We start from the raw sequence: 12761 nt of genomic DNA on the forward strand, positions 1-12761 counted from the left end.
ACACTCTGGATTCCTATTGGAAATCTCTGGGCTTATCTTGTGAAACCTGTCTGCACACCTTGGTGTGCTGACATTGTGTGGCGCCCCGTGGCACCCTGGAAAGGATCTCCAGGCAGCCCAGGGTGCTGCAGTTACTGGACTGAGAATCACTGCTCTGGGCACATCGCAGCCTGGATCCCCTCTGTGGCCCTGCCTGGTTCTTTTTTGGAGTGGTGGTGGTAGGGCTGCATTTGGGGCATCCCACGGCACGGAGCTATGGTAGCAGCAAGGCAGGGCCTGTTACCTACCCCAGCGGCCAAGGTGCAGCTGCTTCCATGAATAGGACAGGAGGTGTCAGTGTGGGTGGCCGGCTGCACTATCCCCCAAAGGCACGAGGAGGGCAGCTCCGGTTTCAGGCTCTGGGCAGACTCAGGCAGGCACCGTGCAGCACTGACACAAGGAATCCCATCGTATTTTTCAAGTTTCTTTTTCACAACCATGAGAGCTGGGCACTGACTCCACTCCCACTCCCAGATAAAGCACCTGGTGTAACCACCGGGCTCCAGGACAGGGCTGCCCTGGTCCCAGGACGGTTGTGCCTGTTTCTCAGTCCCGTCCGGGAAGTGGATTCTGTCGGCTGAGCGGGGCAGCAGGAAAGAACTCGCTGATTAAAGCCAAGACACCATTGATGAGTCTTTTCTGACTGGTGCTGTAGCCCCTCTCTCCTCGGGCTGGCACGTTTCTCTCCTGCAGTGCTGCGTGCTTCTCCCAGCCCTGGGCACAGGAGAGCTGGAAAGGGCTGCTGGGACCAGCAGTAGAAGTGCTGCCTTGGGCACAAGAGGGAACAAGCCTCTTGCAACAGGTGCGCCGCGTGGTGCGGGCAAGGGCAGGCCTCCTGGTCAGGGTGGAGCAAGGCTTGGGGTGACAGCTGGGCCCGACAAAAATCCTCTGCATGAGCTGGATCCACGTGGAGAAACTCGCCAGGAAGGGATGACGGCGTGGCCCTGGCAGCCTGCACGGGGCTTGCTGCCAGCTTGTGTCACCGCCACAGTGTTATGTAAATCTGGTGTTTTATGTTGGATTTCCTCTGTTAAAAGGAGAAATGAGAAATCACCATTATTTAAACGGCTGAGAGCTTGAGCAATGGGACGGAAACAGCTGAATGGATTTTTTTTAATGCCCTCCTGGGACTCAGCTCTGTGCCAAGTTTCAGTCCGGAGCAATTTCTGTGTGTGGGAGGGATGAATTATAAATCGCTGTAGACCAGGGTTTTTAATGGCCGTGCTGACAGGCCGTGCGTTCTAGCGATACGGATGGCGCCCCTCTTCATGTCACACGTCACTTGGAATTCGTGCCTCGGTCTTTTCTTGCCCTCTCAAGGGGCGCGTCTTGGATGAATTGAGTGACTTGATGATGGGATCAACACCTCATTAGGGCCTTCAGTCAGAGCCCGTCTAATGGTATCCAAACAGCCGGCCGAGGCAGGCAGCGCGGAGAGAAGTCACAGAGCTTGTGCGAGCTGAAGGCAGTCGGAGCTGGGGTGCGTGTGGGAAAAGCCGAGCAGACAGGATGGCCGGGGGAGTCGCGAGGAGACGTGCCTGTGCTGAAACAGATGGGGAGGGTTTCTCAGCCTGTGCGTTAGGATGCCTCTTAACGCTCGTGGTTGAGATCGCCCAACGCACGTCAGGCTGGGGAGAGGATTTGGTGTTTAGAGGCTTTCAGCTCCGGCCCGCTGGTGGTGACGTGCTTTTGCTTATGACTTGTGCGACTAGCATCTGGTCATTGGGAGTCCTGCTGTCTTGTCCTCCCGTTAGGGGCTTCTTTGTGAGGGGACATGGTGGAAGGGGTTCCCTCCACTTCTAGCTCCTGAAAATGTCTAGCCAACCGGCTACACTTCCATTTCACTGCTTGAAGGTAACGGTGCAATAAGAAATAGTTTCTCAGCGTCTTCTTTTGCCTCCCACTGCTGAAGCTGCCATCTCCCAGGGTTTTGCATGTAGATCTTTGAATTGAAGCCTGTAGCGAGCCCCTTTTCACCTGGCTTCTTGCGTTCGTGCATTAGGGTTCCTTTTAGAAAGGATTCAGACTCCGGAGCCTTTCAGGCAAGGAGCAGATCCTGCAGGGTGCTGCTGGCAGCGTGTGTTGGGCAGCCTGGAAGGTGCTGCGGACCAGTGATTTTATGTGGCCGGAGGACAGGTGGAGCGAAGCCTTCCTGTGGGCAGCCAGAACTAAACCTTGTCCCCTGCAGCAAAGCCAGGAGTGCCTGAAAGGGATCAGTCAGCAAAACGCATGCTGGGCAGGGGTGGATCCAGGGGTGGGGGGCAGTGGCATGGCTGCACCCCCTTTCAGGTTGGGACCACACCGTGGGAGCAAGTTCCTAAAGCAGGTGAAAAGATTTCCCTTCCCCTTTGCAATCAAAGAAATGCCCCCTCCCCACCCCGCCCCCCATCCCATTCCCACGCCTGCCTTTCTCTGCTGCCCCAAGGGTGGAGTAGAAAGCGGGAGGGAGGGAGTGTTTTCACCTGCTTTAGGACTTTAAAAACTCCCCAGAGGCTCCCGCAGCGTGGTCTGTCCACACGGGACAGAGGTGTCTGGAAGCAGGGCCTGCCGCCAGCCTGAAGTGGGGGGTGCTGCTCCCTCACCCCCTTTCGGAAATCGTGGGTCAGACCCTGGTGCTGGGTATCTTCAGAGGCCTGGGGATGGTCTTGCAACTCCTGTTCAGTCTGATTTCAAGGCCTAAAAAAGCCTGGGACTAGCAGCTTTGCCCCTGGTTTAGGCTCCTTGTGGTATACAAGACGCTTGGCTCTCTTGGTCCATGAGGATGTAGCTCAGGAACTGGGCACCTTAGAGTAGCTGGCCCTGCCCCTTGACATGGCCTTGATGGATAAGAGCTCCTTGTCCCAGTACTGTACTGCTGCTGCCCAGGAGTCAGTTTACGGGCATATCAGGTGCAAGGGCAAAGCTCATTCCCAGGGCTTATCCACTGGAAGAGGCAAGTCTCATTGCGAAGCCCCAGGCATCCACTTCCACTTGTGGGAAGGGTTTAGCTGGGGACTGACAAGCTTGCTGTACCTCACACAGACAGCCTGGGTTTCCGTGACCAGGAGAAACAGTCCTTCTCCTGGAGCAGGACAGTCAGGGGGTGTTCATCTGGAGAGGTCCCCAGTTAATCCCTGATTAAAGCTGGTGATTCCCAAAAATGCCGCACTCGGCGGGATCCCGTCGACGATGGCCCTGATCTTGCCCAGGTCTGTTTCCAGGCCCTTTTGGGGACCTGGAATTCTACGTGGGACTGGCCAAGCTTGCATGTTTTCCAGCTTTGCATACAAATAATTTTGAAGGGGGACCGTCTAGGACCTGGCACCCTTGTGTATCATGGAGCATCCAGTACTTGGAAGAAATTAGAGTATCATCAAAATACACCGTGACCAACTGATCTGAAGCATCCCTGAAAATGCCATTTGCAAAGAGTTGGAAGGTGCTCGCGGCATTGGAGAGGTCAAACAGCACGACAGTCCTTTCAGAAGTCCACGCTGCTTGCAGAAGGCTGTCTTCTATTCGCCGCTCCTCGGATATGATCCAGGTGGTAGACTACACAAAGATTCAATTTGCCATGCATGCTCTTTCCAGCAGCTCTCTATTAAAGAGCTGCAGGTACCAGATCCAGGTTGTGGTTTTGTTCCACGTCCTGTATCTGCACGCAGCTGTGGGGAGCCGTCTCTGTCAGGGTGAACAGGAGAGGAGATGATGCCAGTGAGGCAGAGGGATGGAAGGAGCTTTTTGCCAGGTTTCCCAGACGTTGTCCTTAAAACCCGTGGTTCAAGGTCCAAGAGCGAGCCCAGCTGCCTGAGCAGGGAGTGGCAGCTCCAGGGTGCAAATCTGTCAGGCAGCCGTAGGGACAAAGAATCATAGCATCGCAGAAATGAAGGGCGGGAAGGGACCTCGAAAGATCATCGAGTCCAACCCCCTGCTCTGGGCAGGAATAGTGCTGAGATCAAGTGATCCCAGCAAGGTGTCTGTCCAGTCTCCTCCTGAAGACTTCCAAGGTTGGGGACTGCACCACCTCCATGGGACGTCCATTCCAGATTCTGGTCACCCTTACCGTGAAGAAGTTCTTCCTTACACCCGACCTGAAACCATCCTCTGACAGATTATGACCATTTTTCTTTGTCCTCCCCTGGGGCACCCCAGTGAGCAGTTTTTCTCCCGATATTCACCCTGACATACTTATAAACGGCCACCAAATCCTCCCTCAGTCTTCTCTTCCCCAGGCTGGACAGCCCCAGATCCCTTAGTCTTTCATTGTAAGGTTTTTCCTCCAGGCCCTTAATCAAAGGGATCATCCTTCTTCCTTTTTGCTAAGTACTTCTGCAAGGATCCTGGCACTTGGGCAGAATTGAGTGCCCGCCTCGGGGCTCCCTGGAGCAGCTGCTGCGAAGGTGCAGTCATGAGTGTACAGCGCTATCCGATAAGCGGGGGTTTGGGCGTGACCAGTAAATCACGATTGCTGGTGGGAAGCCAACTTGACCAAAGGTTATCTAGTGACTTCCAGCAAGTGGCTGGGTCATGCAGGGTGAGCCAGGGACTGCCTCGCACAGCAGCGAAGTGTTGAACACCAGCTCGGGCTAAACGTCAGGATTTCCCATTGAGACTGAATCCAAACCTGGAGCGGTGCTGTTGTGTGCATCGCTGGCTCCCGCAGAAGCGAGGAGCCATCGGCGGGTTCCCCCAGGGAGGGAGGAGGCTCACACTGACCTGAGATGATATTTTGCTTTCACACAAAGGGGTGGAGCTGAGTGACAGATGGACCCCGTGGTCTGACCCGACGTGGCGTCTCTTGTTCTGATGTCCGCCCCATCTGGCAGCGCTCATCTGTCGGAGGTGAGCGTGCGGCAGCATCCAGGGGCCTCTGGAGTCTCTCCCAGGAGTGCCCTGCTGTATGGCCGTGATTCCCAACCAGGGTGCTGTGGCACCCTGCAGTGCCTTGAGATCCTTTCAAGGGTGCCACAGGGTGCCGCGCAGTCTTAGCACTGTTAGGTGTGTAAACATGATTCACCCAGAGATTTCAAACAGGAATCCAGTGTTAAAAGCATTCTGGCCTGTTGGGGTCTTCGGAGTGCTTTGCAGCAGAAGAATTGCTCCGTTATTTTTCTGGGGTGTTTTTGGTACCCGTGTTGGTCTAAGACAGAAAGAAATGCACAGCAAAGAGCACCTCACAAAGACACTCTCATGGACCCAGAGGGACAGATTTCCAGCTTCAGCTTCTGTATAAAAATGAAGTTTATTTCCTACATATGGAGACTTTTTGCCATCTTTAACTTTCCCTGAACCTGATGAAGGGCATGTGAGCCCAAAAACTTGCAGAAAAAGATATTTTTTTTTGGCAGTTTCTCCCTTGGTCTAATAAAAAGTGTCATTTCTGAACCAAGAGTTCTAGATTTTTTGCATTTCCATTATTTTTCTGTAGTTGAAAAACAAGTGCAAACTAAGAACTGGCATTTTTTCAGGGGGCCGCCAGTCTGTGGAGGGTCACTATGAGGCCCTAAAGATCGAGAATCACTAAGTTATGGGCTGGATTCACTAGTGACCGAAACGCAAACAGTGCTTCTAGTCTCCGCACAGTGGCTGGAAGCAGAAAGACCAGCCAGCAAGGTCATAGGAATCCCTGCCTATTTTTGGAAATCTCAATCAATAGGATTTGTCACTAGACGCAGCTTAGGGAGCATCAGTGCTGCTAAGCAGGGAGGTGCAGTCAGGGCCTGGCTGTGATGCCTCTGAGCGAGGAAGGAGGCATTGCCAGAGCTCTGCTGGACAGCAGTGTGCGCCGTGCCAGACGCTTCTTGCTTACAAACCAACCAAACCAAGCCTCCACCCAGGGAAGCAGCAATTGTGCTGATAATTGCAGCTTTCCAGTGATCTATTGTTGCTTTCAGAGCGCCTGCCTTGTGGCAGTGAGTCTGCTTGCCTTTGGAGGTGATATCTGTGCCAGGGGGCGTGACTGTCCTGCCACTCAGAACTGGCACCCAGCTCGGGGCTCTAGAAAGCACCAGTTTTTCCCCCAGCTGCATTAAGGGCCTCTTTGAGGCATGTTGGTTTTGTGTAGTGTGAAAGCGTCCCAGAAACGGGGACTCTGTTCCCGCATGACACAGGAGGGATGTCTGGAGTTGGCCACATGTCCCGTGGCAAAGAAGCCAAGGCTTTGCTGGGGCACCTGCACTAATTGCCACCTCGTGCCACAGCTAATTGTTCTCATCCGTGGCTTCCTCTGTAAGTTTTCCTTCCAGTGTCGGTGCCTCAGGGAAGGGGCCCGGGTTCAGAGCTTTCTAGCCACTTTTAGGTGCCCGCAGGTCCCTGGAGCAGAAGATGGTGTAGTCTTGGTGAAAGTAGAGCAGTCCAGGGCCTGCTAAAGCTGACACATCAGAGCCCCTTCAGAGGTCCCTTTCCCCTTTCCCCTTTCTTCCCCTCCCCTCCTCCTCTTCTTCCTTCCCCATGCATTCCTCCAGTTGCAGAGCGTCTCGCCTCCACATCTGGCTTCCTGGCATGAAGAATATTTTTATCTCTGATAAAACACAGATACGCTTAGACATCACAACTGCAATTTGCAGTGGACCACTGTACTCATTTCTCCTTTTATAGCTCTTTCTAGAGCTCTTCTCCCAGCCTTTGTCTCTGCAGAAGCCACGTTGTTGCACACAGGTATCTCACCTGGCTTTTGGTCTGCCCTGCTAGATCAGATCACCTTGCTGTCTTTGCCCTGTGATGGGCAGGCTGCTGCATTGCTGCCTGTTCCCAACAGCATGTGGGCCCTGCCTCGCCCCCATAGCAAGCAAGAAGTGCAGGGGTGGGATATCCTTAGCTCTGTTTAAAAAGGACTCAAAAGGGCAAATCTGGTAACTGTTTCTTCTTCTCTGATGATTGGTTGGGGCAGACTTCTGCACGAGTTCAAAAACCAGACATCTGCTTTGAACCAGAGCTGCGCACGGCTGTGCTGCAAGGAGGGTGCCTGGCAGGGGAGCTCGATGCCGTGAGTGCTCTTAGCCATTTTAGCATCGAGACGTGCCGGCGAGCCCTGGAAGAGCAGCAGGAAGTGGCACAGCAGTGACCCTGATGGGCGAGAACTTCTCCACTTTCTGAGGGCTCGTTTCTGGAGCTCCTGGGTCAGAAACCGCCCTCCGTAAATGTTGACATCCCCGTGAAGTTCTTTGCTCGTCCATGCAAATAGCATGGGTAGCAATGCCAGCAGGCAGACCAAGGTGGCTTCTCTTAGTGGGGGCATTGCCTGCTCATTTCTTTGCTGTTTGCTTCTAGTTTTTACCCAGAATCGGCTGATTTCAAGGTCAGCCCAAAGTCAAGATGCACTTGGGGCCCAGAAAGCCACGCCGTGCTGCCCTGCCTTTGAATGCTCCCGTATTCTGGAGACAAACGGGGCAGAATATATTGCAGCACCTGAGGTTCTTGGCTAATATACCGCAGTGTAGCCAACGCCTCCTCCAGATGAAGGGAAGATGTGTTCAAAGCGTTCCTCTGCTTATGCAGCAGGACGGGTGCGCATGGCGATCGATTGACACAGGAGCAGGGCCCTTCCCCAGCATCTGCTGTCTGCGTGAAAAGTGACAGGAAGGGGCAACAGCAAACCAGGGCATGGGCTTAGAAGTCATGTCCTGGGTGGTTTGCTTTTCTGACGTACCCCTCCCCTGCTAGTAGGGAGCAGGGGCTGGAGGTTAGTGGTTTGATCTCTTTGTTCCTGTTGCTGTTAATTTGGCGCTGGGTCAGAACACAGACAGAGGAGGAAGAATTAGGATGAGGTTTTCGAAGCGAGGGTACAGGGCTTCTGGCTTCTCTTCCTGCCTCTGCCACCAAGGCCCCTGGTCAGTCTCTGTTCTTTCAGTCTCAATATCGACCCCTGTGAGAGGGGAGAAAGTCACTCGCCTGCCCTGTGGCAGGCAGTTGTGAGTCTGAACTCACGGGTGTCTGTCCAGCTCGTTGCGGTCTGCCTGCGGCCGTGACTCCTGCATCTCTGCAGGGCTTGGACCAGGTGACCTTGAGGTCCCTTCTGGCCCTAAGGTTCTGCGCTGGGAAGGGTCTGTATAAAAGCCACACATTTTTAGGATTGTGGTGAGTGATAGCCAGCGTTTCGGGTGCTGTGCAGGGAGGAGTGCCGGGCTTGAATGCTCGTGCTAGTAAAACACTCAGCACACTGGCGGTGCCTCACCGAGCACCAGCTGCAGGCTGGCAGCGCTTGCTCAAAACACCCTGCCCTCGAAACCCTCGTGTGGGCTTTCCTGACTCAGGCAGGCGGCTCCTCATACCGCCGGGGTGGGTGACAGAAGGGGAAACACTGAGCCGTCCTCAGGGAAGAGCGCTGTCTGCCTTCGCTCCAGGGAGACGCTTGCAGACTCCACGCCTCATCCGCACGGCAGGCCTTGGAGTCCCGACAGCTCTGAGAGACCGAGGATCTGCGCTTCTCTGAAACTGGTGCCTGCGGGAAGGGTGCACGTCTGATCTGAGTCTGTGTATCTGAAGACAGGATTTCCCTTGGGCATTTCGCTTGCCAGCGGGGCGCAACACTCGATGCATCCTGTTCTGCGTGGGGCTCTACAGTTGCAATGGAGACCTTCCATGCTGGGGTGAGAGAGCCTCAGGCGTACCTTGGAAATACAGGTAGCTTGCTGAGCCCTGTGCCTGCACCTCCAGAGAGCTGCCGTGGTCCAGCCAGCGAGTCACTGAATCGTTTGTCTCCTTTCCGAACAGAAGAGCCCTCGTGGCTCCGTGTTGGGGAGGGCAGTGGCTGCCAGTGAGGTGCGTGTGTGTGGGGGGGTCTCATCTCAACCCAGCAGTGTCAGAGGGGAGTGCGGGGTCAGGACTCATAAACAAATGCAGCTGGTTCAGGGACGGTCCCTGTGTTTCCTCCCCTCGCTCCCGGGTGTCACGCAGCAGCTTTGTGCCTCCGGGCTGCGAGGAGCAAAGGCGCTTCGCCAGCATCCTCGGAAAATGAGTCAGAGGCTGTCCAGCAAACCAGGCCACTCCAGTGGGTTTTCACGTGACAGGAACCAAAAAAAAAACCAAAACCAAGAGCAGTGGCTGTTTTCCGAGGTGGTGTCTGGGACACGCAGCATCACACCGGTGCACTTGGCAGTCGGGCATTCGAAGAGCCCAAGCTCTTCTTATCGGTAATGGGGTGCTCGTGAGCTCCACGATCAGCCGCACAAATGGCTGTTGCTCTGTTCATGCCATCAAAATCTAATCGGCATCTGAGGGCAGGCCAGGGCTTCCCTCTCGGTCCTCGCTACTGCAAAGCAAGAAGAACAAGCCCAGAGAACACACAGGAGAAGATGCAGCATGTGAATAGCCCAGGCCACAGGGCGAGCATCAAAACAGGCTCTCCAGGGGCTGTTTGACGGGTGCGAGGCGAGCTGGTTGCACTGAGCAAGTTTCCCGGCAGAAGCCCACATGCTTTTCAGGAATACCAGAACAGCCAGCACCGGCTGGGCCATTTTTGGCAGGCCGGGAGGGTCAGGGCCTGAGCGGGTTTTGGAGCATGAACTCCCCTTTTATCCGGGTGGGCCGAAGGAGAGGACAGTAGGCAGGATAAGAGGGCGGGCAGTGGCACTGCCCGTGTTGTGCCAGTCATGTGGATTGGGCAGCTGAGTTGGGAAGGTGGGGATGGGCACCGAATGCATTGGAGCGGCAGGCGTGTGGAGCAGCACTAGCATGGACAGGCGGAGAGCACAGCTCGGGCGCTAACTAGAGCAACTCAGTGCGAGCATGGAAGTAGTTTGTCCTTCATAGAACGGTCCCTCTTGTCAGGAAGACCCTCAGGTCAGCGTTTCCATCCTGGGCCATGAAGCTGCCTTCCCTGTCGCTTGGGGAGCTCTGGGATGCTGCGTGCTGGGCAGAGCAGTGCCGGGTGTCCAGCAGAGCATCCCTCCTGGCCAGCCTTGGTTGCCAGTGGTAGCATCCCACCATCATCTTTTATTTTATTTCCTTCTTTGGATCATCCCTTCAGGAGTTTCAGCATCTAATCTTGGTTCCCGAGCTGGGTTCCTGATGCCCACTTACTTCTCCTGAGTGCCTGAGCTGGCCCGGTCCCGAGCCTCTGCCAAAGGCAGGGTGCTGAGTTTTAGGGAGAGAGAAGGAAAATGGGGGATTATTGGACCACGAGAGTCAGAAATATGTTTCAGCATGGTGTGGAGGTGCCCAGCACTCCTGAGTAAAACTGATCCAAGAAAAGGATGGGGGAGTTGGATGGATCTGCAGTCCGAGACGCTGGCAGCGAACTCCGCAGTCCTCGAGAGACAGCCCTTTGCTTTCTTTTCTGGGAAGCTGCGTGGGAATCGCAGCCACTGTTACAGAAGCTTTCCATGCAATTTCAAAGTATGAGCGATGCCAAGTGGGGCCCTGTGGCGCGGTGCTGGCTGGGGTCACCGTAACCCAGTGCTGCCGCAGAGAGGAGTGCCTGGGACCTGCGCCGGTGCTGGAGAGGTCGTCTGTGGGCAGCTGCTGAGACCGGGGCAGCGGGAATCCTTCTGAGGAAGCAGAGGGCAGTGAAAAGGGATGTTCCGGTGGGAAAATCAGCTCGTTTGCTATTTAAAGGAGAAAAAAGAAAACAAGGCAATAGCTTGGCTTCCGCTCCTTCCTTCCTCCAGGCTGCCCGATGCCCACAGTAAATTTCCAGCGTGCCCTGGCAGTGCAGGGCCTGGGAGGATCCACTGCTTCCATTGATGCCTTGTTCTGAGAAGCCCAGACCTGTGACGGCGCCGGTACCCCGTGGCCACCGCTGCCACTGCCACTTGCCAGCCAGGGACCTGTTTGTTACCCACGAATGCAGGTCCTCGTGTTTGCGGCATGGCACTTGTAGGAGAGGATTTTCTGCTTGAACCACTCTAACCTCAAGCCAGCAAGCCAGCCCGGTGACCTGCGCCCAGCTGGCCACTCCAGCTTGTTCCTCCGTTATCGTTGCAGGCAGTGAATTGCCGCTGTCATCGGGAGAGATGAGAGACAAGCTTTTGGGCACAGAGCGTCCTTCCTCCGGTCCCGGCTGTGCAGGGGCACCTTGGAAAACTGAGAAACCACTCTCTTCACCCAGCCTGCTCCCAAAGGGATCCCCTCGGCTAGGACAGCTTACACCCCTCGCTGAGAGATGGGCCAACATCTCTCCCAGCGTATGCAGTTGATCTGATAAAACGGCGTTTCTCAGCCTGTGGATCTTGACCCAAAAGTCACAAGAATATATGAAAGGGTCACAAACAGACTTTAAAAATATTTCAAAAATCTTTTAAAATTGATTCTCTTTTAAAGGAGAAAAACATGGAAAACAGAGTTTTCCCTTGCAGGCTGGCAGAGCTCCACCAGCTCTGCCAGCTGGTGGGTAAGCCACTTTATCCCAGGACAAAGTGGAGTTGTACAGATATCCGTTGTCCTGTGGGATAGATGCTACAAGTTTCCCAGGTAAGAGGTAGTAACAACTGGGCCCAGGATATCGGAAAATACATCTGTAAGGTTATCCCAAGATTGTATCATTGAATCAGTGGCAGAAAAGTGGTACTGTATGCAGCTGCTCACTAAACCCTGTTTAGAAAGGGGATGTGTACACACAGCAGGCCCAAAATATCTTTGTTCCAGGACCAGCAGAGGCACCACTTCCCCAGGGGTGCTCGTTAGACATGTTTCAGTCAAACCAGCTAATCTGCTTTAAAGTTCCCAGCTCTATCTCTCTGTAATAAACCTTCTTCCACCGTTTGTGGACTGAATTCAGAGGCAAGTCTGCATTGGCATAAGTCAAACCTTCCAGCCCCTGTAGTAAGGCTCAAGATGAACAGCAACAGTTAACCTGTAACTGGCACATCACCTCTGGCTTTGGGACAGAATCTGCCAGGATTCGAGCTGCTATTCGTAGAAATATTCATATATAACATTGCACGGAGGGTCTGGGGTACCAGCAGTTACATGGCCTCGTAACTCCTGATCATTGGAAGTGGGCTGTCTTTGCTCCGAAAGTGCACATCCTCTCACCCCTCCGTGTGAGTTGCACTGTATTAACCTCCCAGGTTTACACGCCGTCCTCGTTAGAGGGGAGAGCTCGTCTGAAGCAGGATGACCTTCCTAACACCTCCTCTCCTTTCTCCCCAGATAATCTGATCAAAGCCATCCTGGCAGCAACCAAAGATTACCGCCTAACTCCAGCCCTTGACAGGTAAGACGAGATCTTTCGGGAGCAGAGGGAGCTAATAGCCACAGCTCCTCACATTTCCAGAACGAGCCCTCAGGGGCCTGCCTCAGTGGGCTGGGAGCAGGGGATGGGGTGGTTGTCCCAGCGAGCCTGCTAGCACTGGAAACTGGTTAGGTCGCACCCTCAGGAGCCAACATTTACATTTAGACTCATCCTGCTCTATCGCTGCAAAATGTGTGGCGCTGCGTGCCGCTGCCAGCTTGTCAAGCAAGCGACTGACTGGGATTCAGCAAGCACTGTAACCCGCTGCCCCTCCTCCCGTCCCTCCACCAGCAGACTCAGACCAGGGTTTCAGACAGAGAGGAGGAGCCAGCTTGTCCAACCAAATCTCACTAATGCCTCGCGCTTCCAGCTGGGATGTGACTGGGACCCTCAGAGGGGCCGGGGGGTTTGGGCTGCCATGCTGCAGGGTGTGCGCTCAGAATGAGCTCCTTTCTGCTCCCCTGTCCCAGCACAGAGCTCCCTGCAGAAAATCCCCGGCAGTCCCTAGATTCCTCCCCACAGCTGCTCCCCTGGACTGGGAGAGGGAGCTTGCAGGTTGCCCTCGCACCCT

The 12761-nt window shown here is 54.6% G+C and overlaps 1 protein-coding gene across 12 annotated transcripts in view; it reads left to right on the forward strand.

Moving 5' to 3' along the window:
- The window catches only part of ST3GAL3 (ST3 beta-galactoside alpha-2,3-sialyltransferase 3), a 267669-nt gene that overhangs the window by 182934 nt on the left and 71974 nt on the right, over positions 1 to 12761 (forward strand). For all 12 annotated transcript variants that reach the window (XM_059727709.1, XM_059727708.1, XM_059727707.1 and 9 more), the window contains one exon: positions 12109 to 12172. In XM_059727709.1, coding sequence (XP_059583692.1) covers positions 12109 to 12172 — 64 coding nt within the window. The remainder of the gene's footprint in view (positions 1 to 12108; positions 12173 to 12761) is intronic.

This window comes from Alligator mississippiensis, chromosome 5 (assembly GCF_030867095.1).
Source record: "Alligator mississippiensis isolate rAllMis1 chromosome 5, rAllMis1, whole genome shotgun sequence".
NCBI classification, from domain to species: domain Eukaryota; kingdom Metazoa; phylum Chordata; order Crocodylia; family Alligatoridae; genus Alligator; species Alligator mississippiensis.